This window comes from Vipera berus, assembly GCF_964194415.1.
Source record: "Vipera berus genome assembly, chromosome: 3".
Lineage (NCBI taxonomy): Eukaryota > Metazoa > Chordata > Lepidosauria > Squamata > Viperidae > Vipera > Vipera berus.
The window spans coordinates 90,798,553-90,824,579 of record NC_138204.1 but is presented as its reverse complement, the minus strand read 5'-3'; the positions used below and the strand labels follow the sequence as shown (position 1 = coordinate 90,824,579).

The 26,027-nt window shown below is 38.1% G+C and overlaps 1 protein-coding gene across 1 annotated transcript in view; it reads left to right on the top strand.

Annotated features, from left to right (window-relative positions):
- COL11A1 (collagen type XI alpha 1 chain) overlaps positions 1 to 26,027 on the top strand; it is a gene marked incomplete at its 5' end in the record, with an annotated part of 296,431 nt that overhangs the window by 231,764 nt on the left and 38,640 nt on the right. The window contains 7 exons of the mRNA XM_081322302.1: positions 3,700 to 3,753; positions 6,396 to 6,503; positions 6,836 to 6,889; positions 7,569 to 7,622; positions 8,436 to 8,489; positions 24,519 to 24,572; positions 25,863 to 25,970. Of these exons, the coding sequence (XP_081178428.1) occupies positions 3,700 to 3,753; positions 6,396 to 6,503; positions 6,836 to 6,889; positions 7,569 to 7,622; positions 8,436 to 8,489; positions 24,519 to 24,572; positions 25,863 to 25,970 (486 nt within the window). The remainder of the gene's footprint in view (positions 1 to 3,699; positions 3,754 to 6,395; positions 6,504 to 6,835; positions 6,890 to 7,568; positions 7,623 to 8,435; positions 8,490 to 24,518; positions 24,573 to 25,862; positions 25,971 to 26,027) is intronic.

The following is a 26,027-nucleotide window of genomic DNA, read 5'->3' as shown; positions in this document are numbered from 1 at the left end:
GCCAAAAAAGTAGCCAAAAGTCAAGTTTTTCTTTCTCTGCAAGTAGTCCTTAAGCTTAAAAATCAAAGCTCAGTAGATATTTCTAATCCAGGAAGGTCAGCAGTTTTTATAACAATTGTAGTTCTCACTCTGTGGTAGATAGCCCAATGTTTTTTCCTCTGTTCCCAGCTGTTCTCTATTAAACTAAGAGTCACTGGACATCAAAGGAACAGATGTCATTAAATATTCATTTTCCAACTCTTAAAACAGAAAATTATTTTCTTGTAATTTCATCTCAATACTCTTTCAAAGAGAAAAACTTAACAATTTCCTCAGTTTTCAGGTTTGTCCAAACTTAAGCTTTATATTAGTTCCACTTCAATGTATTTCTGTCCCGCTTAAAAATTAAAACACCACTTCCGTCTGTGGAAGGTTGGGGCTGCAATCCCCTCCCTTCTCACTTTTGGAGGGATTTTTTCTTCTTCTTGGGGGTCTTTTTCAGGCAGTCCAGTTGTAAAATAGAAGAGAAAAGATCAATATTCTTGCCCAGTTCCAAACACATTGTTTACAGTCTTTTCTAGGTGCTGCTTTTTTGCTTCGGTTGTTGGTAGCTTGGGCTAGTCACGGAAGTGCAGTTAGCCTTTCTCCTGCCGGTTTGGAGGGCTTTTCCCAGATCAAACTGATCAACTGCCATCTTTCTATGATCAACGGGGGTCCCCTCCTTCTTCATCATCTCTCCAGAGCGACTTAAACTCATTTAGGGTCCCCTGGCAGAACAAAATCAGCTGTTAGGTCCGGTATAACAACACTCTTGAAGAGTTTTATCTTTGTGATAATATTTATGGCTGCTGTGGTCCAAATTGGGCACATGCATTGAAACACCGGCCACTGCCCTTCCAATTTGATGGTTAATGCCCTGACTTGTACCTCCATCAATAGACATGATGCTACCAAGACATGGACTTGTTCTATAGCCTAGCTATGGACTATTATAGGCATATTATCCTGAGCATTTCTGATTTGCATAAACTTGGTCTTCTCAGAATGTATATGTAAGCCAATCTTATTGGCCTTATCATCTAAACTGGTGGTCATTTCCTACAAATACTCGTGTCTCACCAAGCAATGCAAAGTCATCCACTAAATCTGTTAGACAGGCTGTTCCCCTTGGGATGCCAAAGTTAGTATTATCCATTGCTCTGTGCATGGAGAGGAGAAACAAGAATGGTGACAGAGTGCAGAAAACAGCAACAAAGATGATTAGGGGACTAGAGGCTAAAACATATAAAGAACAGCTGCTGGAATTGGGTATGTCTAGTTTAATGAAGAGAAGGACGAGTGGGGACATTATAGAAGTGTTCCAGTATCTCAGGGGTTGCCACAAAGAAGAGGGAGTCAAAGCACCTGAAGGCAGGACAAGAAGCAACGGATGGAAACTAACCAAAGAGAGAAGCAACCTAAAACTAAGGAGAAATTTCCTGACAGTAAGAACAATTAATCAGTGGAGCAACTTGCCTCCAGAAGTTGTGAATGCTCCAACACTGGAAGTTTTAAGAAGAAATGGGACAATCATTTGTCTGAAATGGCATAGGATTTCCTGCCTAAGCAGGGGATTGGACTAGAAGACCTCCAAGGTCCTGTCCAACTCTGTTATTCCGTTCATTGGACATATATCCCTGTCTTACTCCTGTATTGATATTGAAGAAGGTTGTGTTGCCAGATTCCATTTGTACACAGCAGCTGGAGTTATAATACAGGTTCATAAAAATGTCGATGAAACGTTCAGGAATACTGCATTCACAATATTCCATAGTGATTCTCATGGAAATGATAATATACCGGTACACCTTTTTTAAAAAAAGTGTCATTCAAATCCAAATTGTATTTGTTTTTGCTATAGATAATGCCATCCACGTTTAACTAGATTATTGTTTCCTTTTGTTATTTGCCATTCATGCAATCGTATAAGCCAAAGATAGATACTGTAAAAACACCAAGGGTCATGCTTGAATCATTAATGCTTTCTGTCTTTCTCACAATAGCTTCTACTTCTAAACAACCAATACATGAACATTATTCACTTAAAGTCCAACATTTTTCTCCCCCAAGTACAGGCTTTAAAATATTGTGAAATGGACTGGAAGTTGACAGAGTGGATGCACTTGATTCAAATATTATTTAATGGAGCTAGACTTAGGGAGGGAAGCATAGTTTTCTTAAAAGGCCATTTTTCAGAAAAATGCCCATAGCTTTTTTTTTTTTTTTAAAGTAGGCTTTGAATAGATTGATTAAAGTTTCTGCCTTGGCATCTTCAATTAAAAGGAATTCTACAAGGAAGATTTTTTTTAAAAAAGACTTCAGCCTGCTTATCAAAAGGGACACTATTAGGCTTTATCTCTCAATGACCTGATTCTAATTATAACAATTTTATATGTATACAACTTAGAAATAATATGTATGGTGTTCATAATCTTGATCCAGTTGCTATTCTTGCACTCTTCTTACCGTGTTTCCCTGCAAATAAGACCCAGTCTTATAATTTTTTTGGCTCCAAAAGAGACACCAGGTCTTATTTTGGGGAGATGTCTTACCCGCTTACTTTAGGATTGCCCCAGCCAGGCCTCCCATGCCCCAATACCTGCCTCGCCTCGTTGGCCTACTTCTTCTGCGGCTGCTTGCCGCCGCTTGTGTGCATTGCCCCTGGCCTCTGTTTCGCCATCAGAGGCCTTCTGGAAAGGCCTCTGCAGCCAAGAAACAAGCTCCAGATTCATGTGAATACTGACTGGTGTTAATACACAGTTGTTCCTTAATGTTGTGGAACTTCAAGTCCTTATGATTGTAAACCAATAATGATCTGCATAAAGAGTCATGCGTTGCAACATAAATATAATTTAATTAAATATCCATGACATTTTATGGACCTGTCTGTCTGTCTGTCTGTCTGTCTGTCTGTCTGTCTGTCTATCTACCTGCCTGCCTGCCTATCTATCTATCTATCTATCTATCTATCTATCTATCTATCTATCTATCTATCTATCTATCTATCTATCTATCTATCTATCATCACAATTGTATCCACTGCAGTCAATGACTTGTGGCATACAAATGGGTAGTAGATTACATATTTATTTTATCAGCCAAGGGAAAACATGCAGAAAAATCAAGGTTTTTTCTACCTGTTTTTTTTTTTTTTTGGTCAAGGAAAGTCATAAATATTGAGCCGATCCCATATGAAGCCAAGGGAAGCTCACTGGTCACTCCTCAGTTCTGATAAGGGTTTTATGGAATTCTCACTTTGGGCTGAAGAGAAAAATAAATTAACTGAAACATTTCTTTAATAGTGTATACATGTTTTTCTCAGATTGCTTATATATGCCAGACAAGCCATCTGTTTTAATAAGGAGCTATCATCACTAATAAATGCTGCTGTTTGCTTTTGAGGCCAGAGATGAAGAGTCTGTTAACTGTCAGCAGGTTATTTTATTTATTGTCACTGTGTTTATGTATTAGTCTTTCCTTAGGATAAATACCTAAACATAATTTCTAATTACGTATTTTGAAATAGTTTTCCATTAGCATTTCCTGATTTCGCAAGGATTTACATCCAGATTGGGGTTTTTTTAAGGTTAAAGAGTTCATTAATACAGTAGCAGTTGTCCTTTAACAGGAAAGAGAAGAGTCACTATATAATGTATTACTTCTTATCTTGAATATTCATAGGGTGAGCCTGGAGAAGCTGGTAACCCTGGGCCTCCTGGAGAAGGTGGCACAACTGTAAGTATCTACTTTTTCTTCCAGTAGGATTTGTAGAAGCGACTGTACTATAACTTCTCCATACAACTTTGAAATAGTATCATTCTATCTTCCATTCTGCCAAAATGTACAGATAATTTCCTCATTACACTCCTAAATTTACCAGGAAAGGTTTCTTATTAAAATTAGTGTTTCAGCACAGAGATTCTTAGTGGTGAAATGAGTTCTATTTACTACTTGATCTACACAGCAAAAATCTTAAGCAGACTTTTTTTTAATTTCAAGATCATTTCAAGTATCAGTATCTGTTGGTCAATTTGTGTGATATCTGCCTCTCTTTTCTACCTATTTTTCCTGACTCATATCACCTCTGAGCCTTTATTATTACACTGATCTTGAGAACTGGCATTCTTGAGTGATTTGCCATTGTAATCTCGGCTTATTTGCCCACTCCCTTATTCCAGTTATTTGAACAGGCTTTTCAATAATTTGTAACACTTGACCAACAGCTCTACATTTATGTTTCATTTCCCACACAGTGACACTCATATTTTAGAGAATTTCATAGGAGACACCTGTTGTGTGTGGGTCCGTTCTTCCTGAGATAGCAGTTTTCATTAATCATGGAACAGGACTTTTAAATACTTCTCCATACTGACTATGTTCAGAAAATCTGTTCACTCAATAATATAACATGAAGAATTCTACCATTAATTTCAATTAATTTCACAATGTAAAAAAGATGTTGAGACTCTAGAAAGAGTATGAAGAAGAGCAACAAAGATGATCAGGGGACTGGAGGTTAAAACATATAAAGAACGGTTGCTGGAATTGGGTACCATATTTTCCGGTGTATAAGATGACTTTTTAACCCATGAAAATCCTCTCAAAAGTTGGGGGTCGTCTTATACGCCCAGTCGTCTTATACGCCGGAAAATACTATCACCTCTCTGATCTTTTCTCTTTTCTGCTGGACGGCGGGATCGCTGGGTGAATGGAGGTAGGCAATGGCGACCCGTGGTTAAGTGGCCGATGGCGAACGGGTGATGGAGGGCAAACTCTCGTCAGCTCCTGGGGCGGCTACTGCAGCCGCCGCCGTTGCTCTCTGTAGGACTGGCCATGCTGGCGCTTCCAATGCTGGCTGTCAGGTTCCCGAAAAGAGGAGGGGCAGGCGGTCCCCAGAGGCGCGCTGCTCGACAGTAGGAAGGGAGCACCTTTGCTCCTGCTGAGGCACTGCCTGACCCGCGCCGACCAGAAGAATCGTTTGCCCGGTCACGGAGTGCGGAACAGCGGTACTTGGCGCCCCTCTTGCCCGCAGACCATGCAGCAGCCCTCGCCAGCCGGCCTCGGCATGGCCGCCCCAAGCCCGGCTCTCTAGTGCGTCTTCCGGACCCGCCTGGCCAACTGTCTCCTGGGCGGGGCTTGGCTCCAGACGCGGTGGCTGCTCCGTCTGTAAATGCTATCTCAAAGCCGGATCACGCTTGGTCGTGCAGGCTGCCGAAAGGCGGGGACTCAGAGTTCCCGCGGTGGTTGCGTCTTCTGGCATGCTGTTTGCAGAGTCTGGCCTGGAAGAGCGTGTGGCTTTGCACCATTTGCATCAGACGGGGCTGAATCGGGCTTGTGTCGGACACTTGGCAACTGGCATGTAAGTATTTTCTGGCGTATAAGACGAAAAATCTTGAAAATCTTCTCAAAAGTCAGGGGTCGTCTTATACGCCCAGTCATCTTATACACCGGAAAATACGGTATGTCTAGTTTAATGAAGAGAAGGGCGAGGGGTGACATGATAGCAGTGTTCCAAGATCTCAGGGGCCGCCACAAAGAAGAGGGAGTTAAGCTATTCTCCAAAGCACCTGAAGGCAGGACAAGAAGCAACGGATAGAAACTAACCAAAGAAAGAAGCAACCTAGAACTATTGAGAATTTTCCTGACAGTGAGAACAATTAACCAGTGGAACAACCTGCCTCCAGAAGCTGTGAATGCTCCAACACTGAAAGTTTTTAAGAAGAGACAGGACAGCCATTTGTCTGAAATGGTATAGGGTTTCCTGCCTGAGCAGGGGGTTGGACTAGAAGACCTCCAAGGTCCCTTCCAAATTATTATTATTATTATTATTATTATTATTATTATTATTATTATTATTATTATTATATAACTTTTATTCATTAAACATGAAACTCAGTCAACTGAACATTCAAATTGACTGGCACTAATAGTTGACACGGGTTGCTGCCAGCATCCTAGGTATCAACCAGGTATCTCCTTAAAATGTAAGATGTTCTGAGTTATTGTTGTTGTTGTTGTTGTTGTTATTTATTTTACAACCATTTGCACTTCAGTTCATTTTCAAACCTCTCCAGAAATCCAGATACTGTTGGAAAACTTTGGAGTGCTTTCTTCATTTCTCTATCCAAAATATACTGCTCAAAAAAATAAAGGCAACAGAAAATAAGACATCCTACTATTAAATACAGTACATTGTGTTGTTTAAGTGTTCCCTTTATTTTATTTTTTTGAGCGGTATATATTGCTTCAAAAAATGCTTCCAATAAAAATGTGACTGAGATTTTTATAGGTTGTTTTTTTTGGTTGCTCCTTACTTGTTTTATGCAATCTATATACAGTATCTGTTAAAAGCTCTTCTTTTTTTTTTTTTTTTGCAGGGTCCAAAAGGTGAAAGAGGTGAGAAAGGTGAAGCTGGGCCACCTGGAGCAGCAGGACCTCCTGGACTGAAAGGACCTCCAGGTGATGATGGTCCAAAGGGAAATCCAGTGAGTGAAGATACTAATTTAACTCTATAAAACAATTCTGAGTGCTGTCAGAAAGACCTGCTGTATTCAGATTTGCTGTATCGGTGCTAATGAGTGGCATAGAAATTTAACAAATCAATCAATAAAAATATTTTCCTAAATTTCTTAATATTGGTCACTCTTGTTGGATTTAGGGAAGTCGTATTCCCAAATATCTTGTGAGCATCAAATGAACTATTTTTGTCTCAGAGGCTGTATCTTTTCACAACCTATGTATCAATAAAAATGTTATTTACAGTTAATTTTTTTCCTTCCTCATTAGTCTTACCTTGTTTCTTTAAAAATTTCTGTAGGGTCCTGTTGGGTTCCCGGGTGACCCTGGACCCCCTGGAGAACCTGGTCCAGCTGTAAGTATTTTGAAAATAAAATTGCTTTCCTAGGTGAAGTGAAACTCTGACTGGCTTCAGTTGATACTGGATTCTGAGATTCTGATTCTGAGAAATTTACTTTGTTGCATCTCTTTGCTCTGATCAAAACACTGCTTTGTGGGGTCTGAAATTGAAAATATTTTTCCTCTGCTCCTTTCCAGGATTCAGTGTAACGCCTGTCTAAATATTATTTTCATATCAACCTGCACAGTGAGCGAGGCACAGAGACTTTCTTGATAGCAGCTTGTGATTGTATTTGGCTTAGTGGAAAATTGAATCTTGATCTACTTCTTGCAGTACAGTATCCTGATTATTACGTCGAACTGGATTTTTGAAAAAGTTATCAAGTATAAAAACATTGCAATTCTACAACTAAAGTTAAGCCGAGGTTGCTATGAGAGGCTCTCTTGGATAATAAGCAAATCACTGAGATATTTAGGCAAACATAGGATACTATATAGAATTAATATTGCGGTCTGTCATAGTTCTTAATGTATGTTCTTTCTGAGTAGAACATACAATTCAAGTAGGATATTTTATGTGAATGTTACTCTTTCTTTCTTTCTTTCTTTCTTTCTTTCTTTCTTTCTTTCTTTCTTTCTTTCTTTCTTTCTTTCTTTCTTTCTTTCTTTCTTTCTTTCTCTTTCTACCTCCCTAGGGAACTGATGGCACAGGAGGGGAAAAAGGTGATGATGGTGATCCAGGCCAATCTGTAAGTAATATCTTTGCAAGAATAATTCTGTTGACTGTGTTGTATTAACTGATTGTATTGTAATAATTGAAGATGATAGCAATTATATCCCAATCACATCAGGACTGTGTGGAGAAGACTGAAAGTTCCTCTCTGGAACAACTCATATTCAACTCGTGTCTATTTATTTTATTTTTTTCCTATTTATCCATGGGAAAAATGGATAAATACAGGTAGTTCTCAACTTATGATCAAAATTGGATTGGAACTTCCATCACTAAGTGATGCAGTCATTAAGTGTGTCATCACGTGACTGTTTCCAATTTGACAACTTTTTTTGCCAGCATCATTAAACAAACCTGCTTCCCCCATTGATTTGGCTGGTCAGAAGCTGTCTGGAAGGTCACAAATGGTGACCATGTGACCCCAGGATGGCGCAGCTGTGCTAAATACATGCCAGTTGCAAATCACATACTGTGACAGTTGTATGTGCAAGGATTGATTGCAAGTCACCTTTTTTCAGCACCATCATGACTTTTGAACAGCTGTTAAACAAATGGTTGTAACTCAAGGACCTCCTATAAGCACTTGAGTAAGAAGTTGCCATTAATACAACTTCCTATAGTTTCCTAAGTGAAGCCCCTCCATACTCCTGAGCAAGTCAAGTCCACATGCCTATATTTTCTTAGTGTACACTGCTGGTTTTCTTATCCAGTATCAGTCGATGACACATGCCTTGGTTGCTCAGTAAGTAAGTATATACATAATCATTGCATAGTATCTTTTAGCAATCACATTTGAAAGTGGGTAATTTGGATATTTTTATGATTTCAGGGGCCGCCAGGTCCTTCTGGTGAGGCAGGTCCCCCTGGCCCTCCTGGAAAGAGAGTAAGTCCTAATTCTCTATACATGATTTTTTTTTGGTTACTTATTGTCATTGTTATTTTTTGTTTAAACATAGAGGATAGGTGGAACAATTTAGGCAGACTCATATCGTTTGTATTGACCCAAGGGTTCATGAATATGTGGGAAAACTCCTTTTCCCTTTCAAGAGCTTTCACCATCTGTTACTAAGATTCTTCTGTCTGCAAGATTGCCATGCATTCAGTATACTAAATTTCATCTGACTTGTAACAGTATGCACAATTTATTTCACACTTCACCACATTGCCTCCCAACACAGGCAGAGGTGCTGAAGGATTTTTTTTTTGTCTGCAAATCTGGCAACCTTCACATTTATAAACGTAATTCAGCTATTCAGCTTTCTTGCCATATTTTGCACTTCTTTGAGCAACTTGACAATTTAAATCTATCCGAATCTTAATCTAAATGTATGAAACACGTATTTTGAGCATTGTTTTTGACAATGTAGTTTGATGCAGATACAGAAGAGAATCGTGAAACCACATAAAAGCGAGCTGAAGAAGAAATAAGCAGAAGGATAAATTCCTAAAGAAAGCCTGCCAGCAATCTGTAGCAGGTTTTTACCTGACATCCTGGGATCCTAGAGAAGTAAAACAGATAGATTGTCAAATACATGGCAAATTGTAACCAAACAGCTTTTGAACTTTGTTCAGCATACGGAATGCATAGCTTTGACGATCATATCTGTTTGTCTATTAGACAAAATGTATTCTATTCCATGTGCTTTCCCTCCTCCCCCAATGCAGTTCCAAGAAATATATATATATATATATATATATATATATATATATATATATATATATATATATATATATATATATATATATATATATATATATATATATATATATATAGGCATTATATGCCATCAATCATAGCAGATTAATGCAATACAATTAGCAAATTCATGAACAGGTGTTCTGTTGTTTTATTTAGCCAGGAGAGCTTCCGCTTAGCATTTCTAATATAACAATTCTAAAGAAAACCAACTTGATCTAGGTGCACTTTTGTGGAAAATGGTCTTACATTTGATATACTTTCAAAGGCCCAGATTGTGGAGTGCTAAATTATGTGCTGCTTTGTGTTATTTCCTTACATTTACTACAAACCTAGGGTTGTGATGAATTTTGTTAAAATGTGTGGTTTCATGCTTACTAAAATTGGGCATTCATAAGGGGGAAAAGTACTCTGAAGAGCCTCTTGGTATCCACTGGCCTCTATCACAGCAGCTGCACTTAACTGAAGTTCATCAGCAGGGGTGATCATAAACAACCATCCTATGTTAGAACAGTATCAACAGTACTTTGAAAAATAATTTGTTTCAGTCTATTATATATGGAGAGTAATTTTATTTTTTAGGAGACCCTAGTGTAAATGAATGATTATTTAGCTCCTCCTGCTCCATTTCCCCCCCCCTAGATCTGACATACTGAAAAAGAAGGAAAAAAGGCAGTTGCTTGTTTAGTGAATTGTTATTTATTTCAATTAAGGTAATAGGCTTTGATCCATTTAATTAGTATATTAATCAGCAGAAACTTTAGCTGATTTATCTATGGGGAAAATCTTATAAGACAAGTTTTAATCAGCAGGGTTATGGCATTAGGGCATGCTCTCCTTTTTTTAAGCATTGTTTGGTGTTTTGCCAACCCAGTGTAACAATTAAAATCTAATAAATTACGCCTCTTTCTCCAACACTGAGAATAGTTTTCATTTGGTGGTATCATAAATTATCATACTTCTACACCATGTGATGCTCAAGGGCCTCCTGGTGGGAAAATGAATTTAGCTGGTGCCCTCAACATCTGCCTTCTTTATATAATGCTTGAGCATGCCTGATTGTGCCAAATGTTAATCGTACACAGTTCAGGTTAATTTCACCAAGCATGTTACTGGGACATTTGTCCCAATAATTTTGCCATGGTCACTGAGTAGCTGATTCCCCTCACTGACCACTTCATGGCTTTTATATATTTCCAAATCTATGGTCCACTGAAAGGCAGTGATACACCAGAAACTACCAGATCTCTTACCAACTTTCTTAATGCAAAGAGGACAATTGAGATGCCACAATATTTTATTATGTCCAGAAGTGATAATACGTGACCTCTTATGTTTTATCTGTCAGCTTTTATCTTTTTGTGTTTGTCGAGTTTCCCAGAGGCAGTACACTTTGAAAGTAATATCCCTCACTTCAAAGTATCTCCTTGAAGCATCTTCACTGTGCAACAATGGTCCTCTTACTTCGAAAACTTTTAAAAACCTAATGATATTGTTTCGGTCTGGCCTGCTTGTGTTCTCCTCTGCCTTCTCCTTAGAGGAACTCACTTTCTGGGAGAAAGATAAATGAAATCTTTTCAACAAACTGAAAGGTGCTTTTTCAAAAGGCAACTGAATTTTCTTTGTTTTTCCTTGAAGATGTTTTCACCTCTCATCCCAAAAGCTTCATCAGTTGATGAACTGATGAACTGCAATGATGAACTGATGAAGCTGTTGGAACGAGAAGCAAAACATCTTCAAGAAAAAAACAAAGAAAGTCCAGTTGCCTTTTGAAAAAGCACCTTTGAAACAAACACGGCCTGGCTGAGAATCTCCATAGCTTTTTCAACAAGTATTGCAGGAGAAAACCAAGAGGAAAGGAATCCAGACTCGCCTCAGTATACAATAAAACTCTTCCAATTTAGGCAATTTCAGAAAAGGCTACAGGCAATCACTTCTTCAGACAATGCTTTTGGAGAAAGCACAGAGAAGCTTCAATAGTTCAATAGTATTGGCCTTAGGTGTTTCCAGGTCACAGAAACAGCTTTGTTGAGGTGAATCAGCTGTCTTCCTTGTTTCAGCAAACAAATCAGGATGCTTCTACAGCCTGCACCACTTCACTGAAGTGAATCTTTGTTGTTTCATATAGACATAAATGTTACTGCACTGGTGATTTAAAGCATTACACAGCTATTGCTGCAACAATAGAAAGCGTGATTTCTTTAATGATATATTGCCACAACAATGGCTGGATGACATTGTAAATTGCTAGTGGGAAAATGATCATGGATGCATGGTAATTGTTACTATGGAGCACAAAACTTAATTAATTACAAGAACAATAAGAGGGAGAATAGGTACAAGAAGAGAACACTTTTAAAGGGCCATTAAGAAAAGAACAAAGGAAAGCCACAAATTTTTAGGTGAAAAAAGCAGGAGGAACAAACATTTGTGTAATTTACCATTGCTTCCTGATTTTTCAAAGCACAAGCTGTAATTAAAAGCTTTAAAGTGTGTCAAGATATTACATTAAGCTTAGATTCTACTTAGAGTCTCTTTTTGGAGAGTCTGTTGGAACTTTGAATAGTCTCTAAGTCAGCCCCCAATCCCCGGGCTGCTCAAGTGGCAAGCTTGCATTCATGCGCAGCTGTATTTGCACAGCAGTGGGTGTTCACGCTCACACATGAAGCTCCATTTGCACAGGTGCTAGGTGCTTGTGCTTACGTATGAAGCTCCATTTATGTGAGCGGCAGACACGCAAACTCATGCACATACCTGCCACGGAACCATCCCCTCTGCCCCAGAAAGTTTGGGGATTGCTGCTCTAAGTGACCTGTCCTAAGTCAAGAATGATCTCCAATGTCATTACGCTGCATATGATCTCATTGTGGGTTCAACCAGATCCCTATTGAGACCCTAATCAAGGAGGAAGGAGATTGCCCCTTTGGCCCATTTTGCATGTAATGAAGTACAGATTTAATCAGTTCAGCTTGGAGTAGTCTGAAAGGAAAAGAAAGTGTTTCCCTGCACAAGAGTGTGTGGTTTAGATGACGCATTAATTTACAACACATTGTTTTAAATTTAAGATGAAATAAAGTTTAGTGCCAAATATAAAAGTAATGTCTTCAGAAAATAATGTTTCAGGAACACCCTAAAAGTTGATAGGCCTGCAGTTGTCCTACTATCATTAGTGTTTTTGAAGAATAATAGATATGCATCCTGAATAATCTCTGCAGGCATGTGAACATCTAAGCCTTATTTGTCAGGCAATTAGTTGATTTTTAACAGTTTTTTTTAAACATACAGCAGCATTACATGTAAGCTGTAATCTATTTAGCAAAATGAGATAAACCGTTCTATATAATGGGCTTGAGTGAACTGACATGATTAATTAGTTTTATCTATTTTACGCAATAATCTATTTGTTCCACCAATTTACTGAACATTTATAATGCTGGAAACAATTACAGTGGCATTAGTAGTCTTTTCAGCAGAATTGGAATAAGACTCACTTGAAGATTTAACAGTGACTAAGTTTACTACACTTCAGCCAAAACATTTCTTTTCCAGTATGTTTTGGTTAGATCCAAGTCCAAGACAATAAAAGGAAGTATGCAACATTTACTTATTCTTTTTTAAAAACATCATGAAGCTACATTTCTTATTGCTTTTGTGGAGCATTTGGGATTAAGGTCAGGAGGAACTCTTGAGCCATGTGAGCAAAGGAGCTTTGCTATGCTTAGCGATGCTTCGTCAATTCAAGTAACTTTTTCATTGTCAGTAAAACCCATCCAGTGTGTTCATCTCCCATTCCATATCCAGAAGCCAAGTAAGCTAATTAAATTTTAGGCACTTTCAGTAAGCCTCAGTTACTGCCTCCAAGTAATCCTCAACACTCACAATTGTCCGTCACTGGCATGGGATTGCCCCAATTAGCCATTGCAAAATGCCCAGAGACATTGTGTTTGCTGATCAACGAAAGAACATTGAAAACCCAAATCTCATAGAACTTCCAGTGGTTGATGGATAAAACATCCAAACTATGTAAATAAATGGAAAAAAAATCCACTGTATTTTTTAAAAAAAGTTACCGTCAGGTTCCTACAGTAGTGCAAGATTCATAGAGTTTCATTAATGCCAGGAAAAAGCGATAAAGTTACAAAAACTTGGAGACTAGATAAATATAAATTTCCTAATAGATGGACTGATGCCTCCCTTAGGAAAGAAGGCTAAAATGTCCATGTGTTCCTGGTCTGTCATGTTCTGAAAACTCTCTCTTCTTTCTCAGATTCAGAGAATTATCTTACACATATACAAAATATCTAGAGTAAATCAAAGTTAAAAATTAAGGTACAATCAAAGCCTAGCAAAGTATACCTTAATAATAAATTCAACCTAGATGACATCCTGCCAACCCATAGATTCTCTTCAAAAGAGCTCAGTTTTGAGTATCACTCACACAAAGATGCCAAGAGGTTCTGAATAGGAAAGGTATTATTATTTAGTAGCATCAGAAGTAGGTCTTAGAAAAGTAAGTGAATGGAACTAAAAATAAAAATAGTGAAATTATTTGAGATGAAATGGAAGTAAAGGAATGCAGGGAGAAGAGTTTTAGAATTACTGTATGATACTTTTACATTCAGACAATGACCTTTTGATTGAAAACTTGAATATTTGAAATGTTGTAGAGTACTTGGAAAGTTTCCAAGGTTCAGATCCTGGACCTCTTGTTGACCCAGGATCACCTTTTCAAGTTAGTGGTTATTTAATTGCCTTTTCCCAAGCTTGAAATGTTCTAATATCTGTCCCTTGTTCGCAAAACTGGATTGAAAATTAGGGGCTCCCACCTCGCCAGCCTCAGCCCTCAATAGAAAACTATGGAGAAATAGAGTGAATTATATTACTATAAACTAGATTTAGTTTTTCTTTGCTTTTTAATTCCCTTTCATTACTATTTCTCATTCTTTCTGTGTTTTCTGGGATGTTGCTTACTCCAAATGTGGGAGGTACATTTGCATGTTAGGTATGCATGTTTTCTGATCTTCTGCTTCAAATTTGTTTTGCTTACTCCTTTTTTCAATGTTAGGTAAGTGGTTGTTTCTTTTAACTCCAGGAGGAAACAACAAGATGAATGGATGGAGAGAGAGAGAGAGAGAGAGAGAGAGAGAAAGGAGGGAGGGAGAGAGAGAGAGAGAGAGAGATGTATTAATCTTTTCCAGCCACAATAGGGACCAGAGCTTCTATTATTAAGCGATTCATTTGTTAAAAGAGTCATGCCCAATTTTCAGTCTTTCTTATTGCAGTTGTTCAGTGAATCATGCAGTCATTAAGGGAATCAGGCTTCCCCCATTATCTTTGCCTGTTGGAAACCTCCTGGGAAGATCGCAAGTGGCAATCACATGACCCCAGGATGCTGCAACTGACCTAAATACATGCAGGTTGCCAAACTCTTGAATTGTGATCAGGGATCCTGGCTGAGTCCTAATTGCTAGAAATGACCATAAGTCACTTTTTTCCTGCACTGTGGTAACTTCAGATGAATGATTAAACAAATGGTCGTAGGTCAAGGATCTATCTATAATAGGAACTTTACTAAAACTTGCCCTTGAGCCAGCCTGAGGTGACATAAATTGAGGGGAGGCTGGAAGAGAATAGGAAAGGGATTCTTTGAGTCCAAATTATATGATTGTTACGGCTTCTTAAAACTTACCAAACAAGCTCCCTGCTTGCATGATTTAAATAGTGCTATTGGTTCTAAAAGGCGATTGTCTTAATTCACATTTGTCTTTGCTGATTAGAAAGGGAAATGTAGCCTAGGCTTTTATATGGATAGTCCTGGCTAAGGAGAAAGCTAAGGAGAGCATAGGCTAATGCTCTGTAAATAGACAAATGCTTGATTATCCCTTTGCACTATTCTTGAAAGGTTGCCAAAAGGTAAGCATAGTTCTTGATTCAAATGAAAATGTTCTTAGAAATCACAGCTCTTGCAGTCTTAATTCTAGAAATCGGTAACGCTTTTACCACAAATAGATCTGTGATGTATGCAATTATGTTTGGTTAAAAAATATGCAGAGACAGGAAAAGTGCAATGAATAATGCATGCCCTCCATCAGTTCTTGGCTTTAAATATTTTACTTTAAAATCCAGAAATAGTGTTTTTTTTCATAGTACCACATCCAAATTACCTGTTAAATTAATTTCTTGTGGTTTTTAGATTATACCTATATGTTAAGTCTCAATGCTGTGTAAGCAAAACTGTCTCGCACTGATGTTCCATGAAAAAAGAAGAAATGTTTGTGAGAGGGTGTGCCCGTGCATTATCCTATCTTTGTGAAACTGCCTATTTAGTACAGGAAAGATACTTCTGTATCTAACCCTAGACTGAGAAATGTTATACATTATAATCATTTCCCAAGTGATTATGAAGTTTAATGCAGACCTGAGCAAGTCACTGACATTGTTCAACCTCTCCTGCTGAGCCATGGTTTCTTTAATCCTGATGTTCAATACATCACAATGGTTTGGCTTCATATAAAATGCTAATTTGTAAATCAAGAGTTTTACAAATAACAGGATCTATACTCACAAAACACTAAATCAAAGTCAGAAAATAAATCAAAACTACTGAAGTCACCAATGTTCCTTATAGTATGTATATGATCAGTTTACCCAGCAACAAATGATGGTGCTTTACTTATTATATTTACAAGTTAGTTCATAAAGCAGGATACCTTATGTACCAGGTACCTTATGTACCATTGAGGCCTGTAATTTTCATCATAGGTATACCTCAACTATGAGAGACAAAATGGGGGGAAAGAATCCAGGAAATCACATTGTAGGATTTCTAATGAATTAATTTGTACATTCCTGGGTAAAATAAGTATTTGGTCACCTACAAACAAGCAAGATTTCTGGCTCTCACAGACCTGTAACTTCTTCTTTAAGAGGCTCCTCTGTCCTCCACTCATTACCTGTATGAATGGCACCTGGTTGAACTTGTTATCAGTATAAAAGACACCTGTCCACAACCTCAAACAGTCACACTCCAAACTCAACTATGGCCAAGACCAAAGAGCTGTCGAAGGACACCAGAAACAAAATTGTAGACCTGCACCATGCTGGGAAGACTGAATTTGCAATAGGCAAGCAGCTTGGTGTGAAGATATCAACTGTGGGAGCAATTATTAGAAAATGGAAGACATACAAGACCACTGATAATCTCCCTCGTTCTGGGGCTCCACGCAAGGTTTCACCCCGTGGGGTCAAAATGATCACAAGAACGGTGAGCAAAAATCCCAGAACCACATGGGGGGACCTAGTGAATGACTTGCAGAGAGCTGGGACCAAAGTAACAAAGGCTACCATCAGTAACACACTACGCCGCCAGGGACTCAAATCCTGCAGTGCCAGACGTGTCCCCCTGCTTAAGCCAGTACATGTCCGGGCCCGTCTGAAGTTTGCTAGAGAGCATTTGGATGATCCAGAACAGGATTGGGAGAATGTCATATGGTCAGATGAAACCAAAGTAGAACTTTTTGGTAAAAACTCAACTTGTCGTGTTTGGAGGAGAAAGAATGCTGAGTTGCATCCAACACCGTACCTACTGTGAAGCATGGGGGTGGAAACATCATGCTTTGGGGCTGTTTTTCTGCAAAGGGACCAGGATGACTGATCCGTGTAAAGGAAAGAATGAATGGGGCCATGTATCGTGAGATTTTGAGTGAAAACCTCCTTCCATCAGCAAGGGCATTGAAGATGAAACGTGGCTGGGTCTTTCAGCATGACAATGATCCCAAACACACCGCCTGGGCAACGAAGGAGTGGCTTCGTAAGAAGTATTTCAAGGTCCTGGAGTGGCCTAGCCAGTCTCCAGATCTCAACCCCATAGAAAACCTTCGGAGGGAGTTGAAAGTCCGTGTTGCCCAGTGACAGCCCCAAAACATCACTGCTCGAGGAGATTGGCATGGAGGAATGGGCCAAAATACCAGCAACAGTGTGTGCAAACCTTGTGAAGACTTACAGAAAACATTTGACCTCTGTCATTGCCAACAAAGGGTGTTATGGTTTAATTGGCTGATTAGAGTGGGACACTTTGAGCCTAGAATATTGCACCTTTTCACAATATTCTAATTTTCTGAGATTGTGGATTTGGGGTTTTCATGAGCTGTAAGCCATAATCATCACAATTATGACAAATCACGGCTTGAACTATCTTGCTTTGCATGTAATGAGTCTATCTCATATATTAGTTTCCCCTTTTAAGTTGCATTACTGAAATAAATGAACTTTTGCACGATATTCTAATTTTTCGAGTTTCACCTGTTATATATGGGAGTATCAGTCTGGGAAAGTCCAGTGTAAACTGCCACTTTTTGCAATACTTTGGTAGCAATAATAACTGCTTTGAACAGCTTTCCAAAAATTAAACTGCTAAAGAGAAGTTAGAAAAACAGATGGTTGGATGGTTTCAAAACCTAGTCAAAATGTACATTCAATGAGCTGTTTTCATATTTAACTGCTGACTTCCTCTCTAATTATTGCAACACTTGCATATACTTATTTCATTTACAATATTTGAGATAAATACATAGGGACTTAGTTCTTCTTGTATTAAGATAAGAATTCATTTCTGTAGAGGTTATTCTCTAATTCGTACCTCTATTGCCAAATGATGAAGGCTTTGATTACAGGTAGTTCTCGACTTATGACTTATGAGACCAAAATTTCTGTAGTTAAGCAAGACAGTTGTTAAGTGAATTTTACCCCATTTTACGACCTTTGTTGCCACGGTTGTTAGGTGAATCATTGCAGTTGCTAAGTGAGTAGCACAGTTGTTAAGCAAATCTGGCTTTCCCACTGACTGCTTGCCAGAAGGTTTCAAAAGGTAATCTCATGACCATGGGGCACCGCAACCATCATAAATAGGAGTCAGTTGCCAAGTGTCCAAATTTTGATCAGATGACCACTGGGAATGCTGCAATGGTTGTAAGTGTGAAAAATGGTCATAAGTCCCTTTTTTCAGTGCTGTTGTAACTTTGAATGGTCACTAAGTAAACTGTTGTAAGTCAAGGACTACCTGTACTTGTCTTGAAAAAAATCACATGTTACATTTTCAACAAATTTCAGTTTTCTTTGGAATACAGTACAGGATTCAAGGGACGCGGTGGCTCAGTGGGTTAGGATGCTGAGCTTGTCGATCAGAAGGTCGGCAGTTTGGCAGGTCGAATCCTGAGTGCCGCGTAGCAGAGTGAGCGCCTGTTACTCGTCCCAGCTTCTGCCAACCTAGCAGTTCTAAAGCACGTAAAAATGCAAGTAGAAAAATAGGGACCACTACGGTGGGAAGGTGACAGCGTTCCATGCGCCTTCGGCATCTAGTCATGCCGGCCACATGACCACGGAGACGTCCTCGGACGGAGATGAGCACCGGCCCCTAGAGTCGGAAACGACTAGCACGCATGTGCGGGGGAACCTTTACCTTTACAGGATTCAAGGGAATTAGTGGTCTATGAAAATGGATTTTGATTCTGTATAAAACAGACCATCCCATTTTAAATATTTGGATCTTGGTCCAGTAAGTTTTATAAATTTTAAATATAATGTAAAAAAGTGTGAGAAAAATCTTATCAGTGATTTGGTCCCGGGCTTTGCTTATTTTATTTTGCAACGTGATATTGCAACCTCAGCTAGATATCTCTGACGCTTGTAAATTGAGGAATAGCTCTTTTATTCTTCTTGAAAATATAACAGACAAAATCTAACACTTGCTGGGTGTTCTCAGTCTTACAAATTGCCATATCATGTTTATGCTCTTATAAATAATAAATGGCACTCTTCCTTTTAAACATTAAACAAGCATATTTTCAGTCAGCTGACGGATGACTCTGAATAGCATTTGAACATGTTTTCAAGAGAAACCTTCAAGCTGACGAATGAGATGGAGATAAACTATTTTACAATATTAACATACAGAGGGCACCATGAAAAAGTTGCCTCCATCCACTGTATCAACGTTTGTATTTATCAACCTGTTTTTGATAAATGGTTTCATATCAGCATGTCAAATAACATCATAAATTCATGGAACAAATGTTTTAATCCCAAAAGGAAATCCACATATGTAAGTAAGCCTTTGCATTATAAAATGTTTCCTGTGGGCTTTGTTGTATGTATCTGGATTTGTATGATAACATATTAAAATAATTGGAAAAAGAATCCTCTGATGCAAATAACAAACATGATCAGGATCGACAATACAAGATTAGAGAGGAATCAATGTAGTCTGTGACACTGCCTCAGGACCACAACTAATCCTCAAATTCCCTTTCGTGGGTCTCTTCTGAATGCCAAACAATGGTAGTACAATTTCCTTCCATTTTGAGCTGGAAATTATACAACTGTAGTGTAAATTCTAATGTAGAAGAATTCTTTGTCCTAAACAGAACATGTGGAGAGGGGACCAGCAAATCTTACCCTACCACATGTGTGATACACATCTTTGCCCACTCAGTCAACAAATGATTTCCAAGTCTGGTTCTATGGACATAGTTTTTATGCATAAGTCATCTTAATGATTAATTCTACAGATTACTTTTCTATTTTTCTCTCACCCTTCTTCCAACAACAGTGGTTCTCCCCATGTTATCCTTATAAGTATCCTGTGATATAGGTAAACTGTAAAAAAGAGTATCTAATCCAGACTTATTCATTGAATTTCGGTAGAATTTGATCATAGTTTGGAGACTTGGTAGGTGAGAGAAAGAGATTAATTCCATGTTCTTGTTGCCGAGATATTTTGTGCTAGCTAAAATTTTCATCCATACTATACAATCTAAGCATAGCAAAGACAGATAAATAACAATTAGCCATCTTTCTTTTTCAGAAGCTCCATCTGTGCAATGCTGGCAACTGATGAGGGTTAACAAGAGCTGTTCATTTACCAACTTTGCATTCAGTGCAGAATTGGTACTGTTTGATAATGAATATAGCCCCTCCCCTTTGTTTTGGCAATCATGATTCATTGTATTTATAATTTAGCGATCACAGTGTTCCCAAGCTCTGTTAATTGATGTTGCAGCTGCATTCCTAGATTATGCAAGAAGTACATTTATAATTATTATAAAGTTTTGTATTGTTTCTCCTGTCCCAAGATCATTTCCTCTGACCATTTCAAAGCTTGTTCAAGTGTGTCTCATGTAGTAAAATAACATATGAGTGCTCTTGTAACACAATCTCTTTTTATACAATGCACAGTAAACTTAGCTTTATTATCACAAATGCAACTGAAAACATTGTACTTTGTGAGTTTGTACTTTGTTGATACCTATTTGATATATGTTGTTCCTTCACCTTTTTTTCTTTTTTGGGTTTAGTGTTCCATGCTTTTATTAATCTACTTTTGTACAGAATAATCTTACAAATGATAATGGGTGTTTTAAAAGTTTATTATGCTTAGCCTAAATTATATTGACTACCCATTATGAAGTTTAAGTTCCAACATAGTACTTTGTGAAGTACTTTGTGAGTTTATAGTTTCTTGATACATATGTGTTATATGTTGTTCCCTTTTCTTTTTCTTTTTCATTTTATTCTGGTTTTGTATTCTTTGCTTTTATTAATTCACTTTTGTATGGAATGATATTACAAATGATAATGGATGTTTAATTTTTTTATTAACCTTAGCCTAAATTATATTGACTATCCATTGTGAACTTTAAGTTCCAAGATGGAAATATGTGTGGCATTGGTGAGAGGAATTATTTTATTGTCAAGCATGTGTCATGTTGGTCTAATGCAGGGGTAGGCAACCTTGGCTCTTTTATGACTCGTGGACTTCAACTCCCAGCCATAAAAGAGCCAAGACTGCCTACCCCTGGTCTAATGGTTAAGGCACCAGGCTAGAAAGCAGGAGATTCCAAGTTCTACTCCAGCCTTAGCCATGAAAGCCAACTGAGTGACTTTGGGCAATCACTCTTTCTTAGCCCAATTTACCTTGCAAGAGCATTTTTGTAGGGAGAATAGGAGAAGGAAGATGTGTTGGATATGTTCACCACCTTGAGTTATTTGTAAAAATAATAAAGGTGGGATACAAATAAAAATGTATTGGCCTAGAATGTAAAATGCAAAAGGGAACCAACTTAAATGTTAGAAGACCTGGATTATTTATTTATCATTATTTCATGTTACTGTTTAACCTGCAACAAAGAGCCACGACCATTTCCAATTTCCCATCTGTACAGAATCCAAGAGTCCCATTTTAACATGTTTCAGCTTCAATGTTTGGTTCTCACGTTATATTATTAATATCTGACATGGGTTGTATGAACAATGTCAGTTTGTTCCATCTACAGTACTTTTCCCCAGAACGCTGAACTTTTGCACACTAGAACTAGGAGATATGGTCCGTATATATAATATATATACATGAGCTAAGCGTTAAAACATGCATTACTGACTTGTAATGCTAGACTTGTAGTTCTGCTAGATGCATGTATCATGCAAAGAATGAAATAAAGCTATCTTTTAAACTTTAATAGGAACTAGAACTGTTCTAGCCTGTTGGACTGTTTAATCTGGGTCCACTTAAAACCCTACACGTCTTGAGACCAGATTATTTGAAGGACTGTCTATTCCCCTGTCACATTCACCTGACCCACCCAAACAGGAATACAGGAAATGCTATTGATCCTTTCTCCTGAGGAGATACATCTAATGGGACCAAGAAAAAAGGCCGTCTCCATGGTGACTCCCTCCCTATGGAACATCATACCTCCAGAGATAATATTGGCCCTGACAATGACACTTTTTCACAAGGCCCTGAATGCTTAGGTTTGCCAATGGGCCTGAGGAACCAAGAGTGGGATGGAGCCATCAAGTGGCTTATTTGATTGGCTGATTGTTATCACCAGAGGGGTGGAGGGGGGGGTGTTATTGCTTTTTTATATGTATTGGGTTTTTATCTTTGTAAGCCACCCAAAGTCACTGAGACGAAGTTGTGCAGCCATATAAATTTTCTTAAATAACTATATTTTATATGTGACCCAAGACAATTATGGTTTATGGTCTTTCATTGTCCATACAGCACCCACTTTTCATATTGTAAAGCAATTCATGATCTGCAAGTCTTTTTTTGCAAAACAAAATATTAAAAAAGTTAAAATACAAAACTCCCAGGAAATTTAAAACAACAAAGAAAAGATAAAGAAAAGACACAAACCACATTTTAAAAGTGCATTTTTAAAAAAGAACCCCACACATATACACATATTATTCCCTGTGGTTGAATGCTGATTAATACATCGCTACAATATTAGTTCCCACCCCTTGCAAAACAGACCTCCCATTTTTTTAAACTAGTAAACCCATTTGCAAGCTATTGACTTGCTTTATTAATGGCAAAATAATTAATAGGAAGAACAATAGTAATGAAAATGACAAGATTAGAGTTTCAAAACCCTCTGTTAATAAACTGTTAATGTAATCAACTGGTAGAAAATTTGCCAGGGCATCTTATCTATCCCAAATCATCACAAAAGATAAGAGTAATTTGTCCTGGATCAAATGTCCATGTTTGTTTCTTGATACCATTTCTTATCAGTTGTTGTCTAGTTAAAAATAATACAGTCAATCTCCACAATTGGTCTATCTTTCCAACAGAGTCCAGATAAAAATGGTTTGCAATTAAGAGTAATAAATCCATTCCCCAATCTCCCCAAAGTCCTTTTAAGAAACACCAATTTGTTACTTCTCCATTTCAGGCTTCTGCTATTGTAGACAAATGCAAACTTGAAGTTCAGAGACATGTATGGAATCAAATCAGTTCTCTATATGTACAGTTGATATCTCTTTGATCTATAGCTTTCAAATTAGATACCTCCAAAGCTACATGCCTCCAAATATTTTCCATGACCATTATCATCTCATCAAACTTTTTTAAAAAGCTTTCAGCTAAAAGTTACATGTTGCCAGAAGATCTTTCCTTAGATTTCAGCCATTGCTTGTCTGTAATCTGAAACATTGTTGCTCTATGAAGCTTAAGTAGAGAACAAAGATGAAGCAGAAGGAAACAGGAAAGGTATTTTCTGGATATTTTGATCAAAGATTAAAAGAAAAGTTTAAAAAAATAAACTTCAGGTATTTTGCAAATTAAAAAGATAACAAAAACCCTGTGGTGAGAATCCAATATTAATGTAAGTCAAATAAAACACCTCACCATCCACAAGCACGTCATGTTTCTGTATGGAAAGTGAAAGTTATTTAGAACAACAGCATAAATCAAAGGGGGGGGGAACCTAAAGTCTAGCAAGGGATTGAAATAAATCGGCATTTAGCTAGACGGTCTATTTTTACAGATTGAAAGCAAAGCAAAAATTCAAAAAGTGAAAATAAGACCCATACAAGCTTAAGAAAACCCAAAATGCTGATAGGTAGATAGATGCCTATGATTTTCTGACCACTTCCAAAGGGAACTGGAATCTTCAAGACTCCCTTTCCCAAATGTGTCCGCAGCCATCCAAAAACCATCTTGGATCATTTCTAAGTGCTCTCATTCAAATCCAGGGAGCACCACTGCCAGAAAACCAGCTTACACAGCAAAATAAGCACATCATGGGCAAGAGAAAAAAAAATCCTTACTGTTCAGCAGCCATCTTTGGGAAGAGCTCAGTTTGCAAGTCTTCATTTAGCTCTCTAAGATCCTTTTGTGCTTCCAACTCAACCATGGGGTAAATGGCAGCAACATTTATTTACAATTTTATGAGTTGCAGTTAATGATTTTAAGGGTTAAAACAGATGCTCAAATGTTGAAGCTTAAGGTACTCATTTCAACATTTAACTCTCTGAAAGAGTAGTGTTGTTGTTTTTTTACTAACAAACCTCAGGATACTAAGGTCATCCTAAAAATAATAGCAGCGGTTGGAAAATGGAGCCTTGCCATTTCTGATCTCGTTAGTCATTTTCTTTGTAGTTATCAGAAAGGGAAAAATGAGACCTCTGGCTAGAAATGTTCTGCATCCTATTCTAGAGAAACTCCAACTTTGGATGAGATTTTTAAGAGGGCCAAGGGCTATAGTGGATCAAAATCAGCAACAGTTTTGTTCTGCTCCTCCAGAAGAACATTCCCTGTGAAGATTTCTATGGAAGAGATGCATTTCTTCATGAAGTAGAAATAAAGTCTGACTCTTAACTCATCTCATTATGCATAATATACATTTTTTTCTCCATTTTTTTTAATGACAGGGGCCTCCTGGACCAGCTGGTGCAGAAGGAAGACAAGGTGAAAAAGGAGCAAAGGTAAATGTTTTAAGTTACAAGAAGAACATGTTTCTGCCCTGCCCAGGGACACATTCATATGACTTCCTCCTGGATAATATTCAAAAAGTCATTGAAAATTTGGCTGTTCCTCCTAAGCCAGGGGTAGGCAACCTTGGCTCTTTTATGACTCGTGGACTTCAACTCCCAGAATTCCTGAGTCAGGCACGCTGAGGGGAAAGGGAGAGGTTTCCAAGCTGAGCCATGCTGGCTCAGGAATTCTGGGAGTTGAAGTCCACGAATCATAAAAGAGCCAAGGCTGCCTACCCCTGTCCTAAGCCATGGGCTAGGATGTGTGAATCCCTATAAAACTTTACTTCTTCTGGTTGCACGTGATCTTTATTCTTACTGCTTTATTATTTCTTGCTTTTAATGTTGTGAGCTTCCCAGTGTCTTATCGAGCTGGGCAATCTCAAACCTGAACAAACAAACGAATGAATGAATGAATCATAAATCAAGAGTAAAAGATGAGTGATTGATTTGCCCAGAAGTGGTGAGGCTTTTATGACAAGATGAGGCACTGTACATGCTGTTAAGACTGTAAATGCTTCAGTTTCAGTTCCAAAATCCCAGGTGTTTTAAAGCACGTAGAAGAAGAAAGTAGCACCTGCCTCAGTTTTTAAAAGCAATAATGTCTTTCCTCAGAATCATGTTGTGGCTGCAGACAGCAGCCACACAATCTTAGGAAAAGGTGCTCATTAAGGAGCAGCAGATAATGTTCTCTCATGCACTCCAAAACACCTTTTTGGAATCAGTTCCCAAGAGCCTTTCGCTCCTATCAGCAGCTATCAACTGAGGCGCTCATTATTCTACTAGTCTGTCTCTTGTTAATAGTCTTGTTTATCCAAAAGGTAACATGTAACCGTTGTATTTTTACTGCAATCACCACTTCTTTTTTGCATTAAATTCTATGCATTCCTGTTGGCCAAAACCAATGAATATTATTTCCGTCAATAGTCTTTAGACATTTCAGAAGAAAAGGAAGGAACATGGTCTAAACAAATGGAAAGCTGTAGGAATGTCAGGATCTTAATACAAGAAAAAAGGTCACTGCAAATAGTTTAGGTTCATACTTTTCTTCTTTCGACCCATATACCCAAACAAAATGAGTTTAAATTAGACTAAGATGATGTCTACCTTTCTTAACTTTTGCTCAGGTAAAGGATTAGTTCTTGTACTGTTTGTGGAATTCTTATCAACTTACCTTTTCTTTATCTGTAAATAAACTGGTTCAACAGTATATGAATATTCACACTGATGTTTATGTTATAGGGTGAGCCTGGATCAGAGGGTGCTCCAGGAAAAACTGGCCCAGTTGGTCCTCAAGGTCCTGCAGGAAAATCTGGCCCAGAAGGACTTAGGGGTATTCCCGGCCCTGTGGTGAGTGCATCAATCATAACTTTTTTCCCCTTTCTTGGTTCAGGTTTTCATAACGTG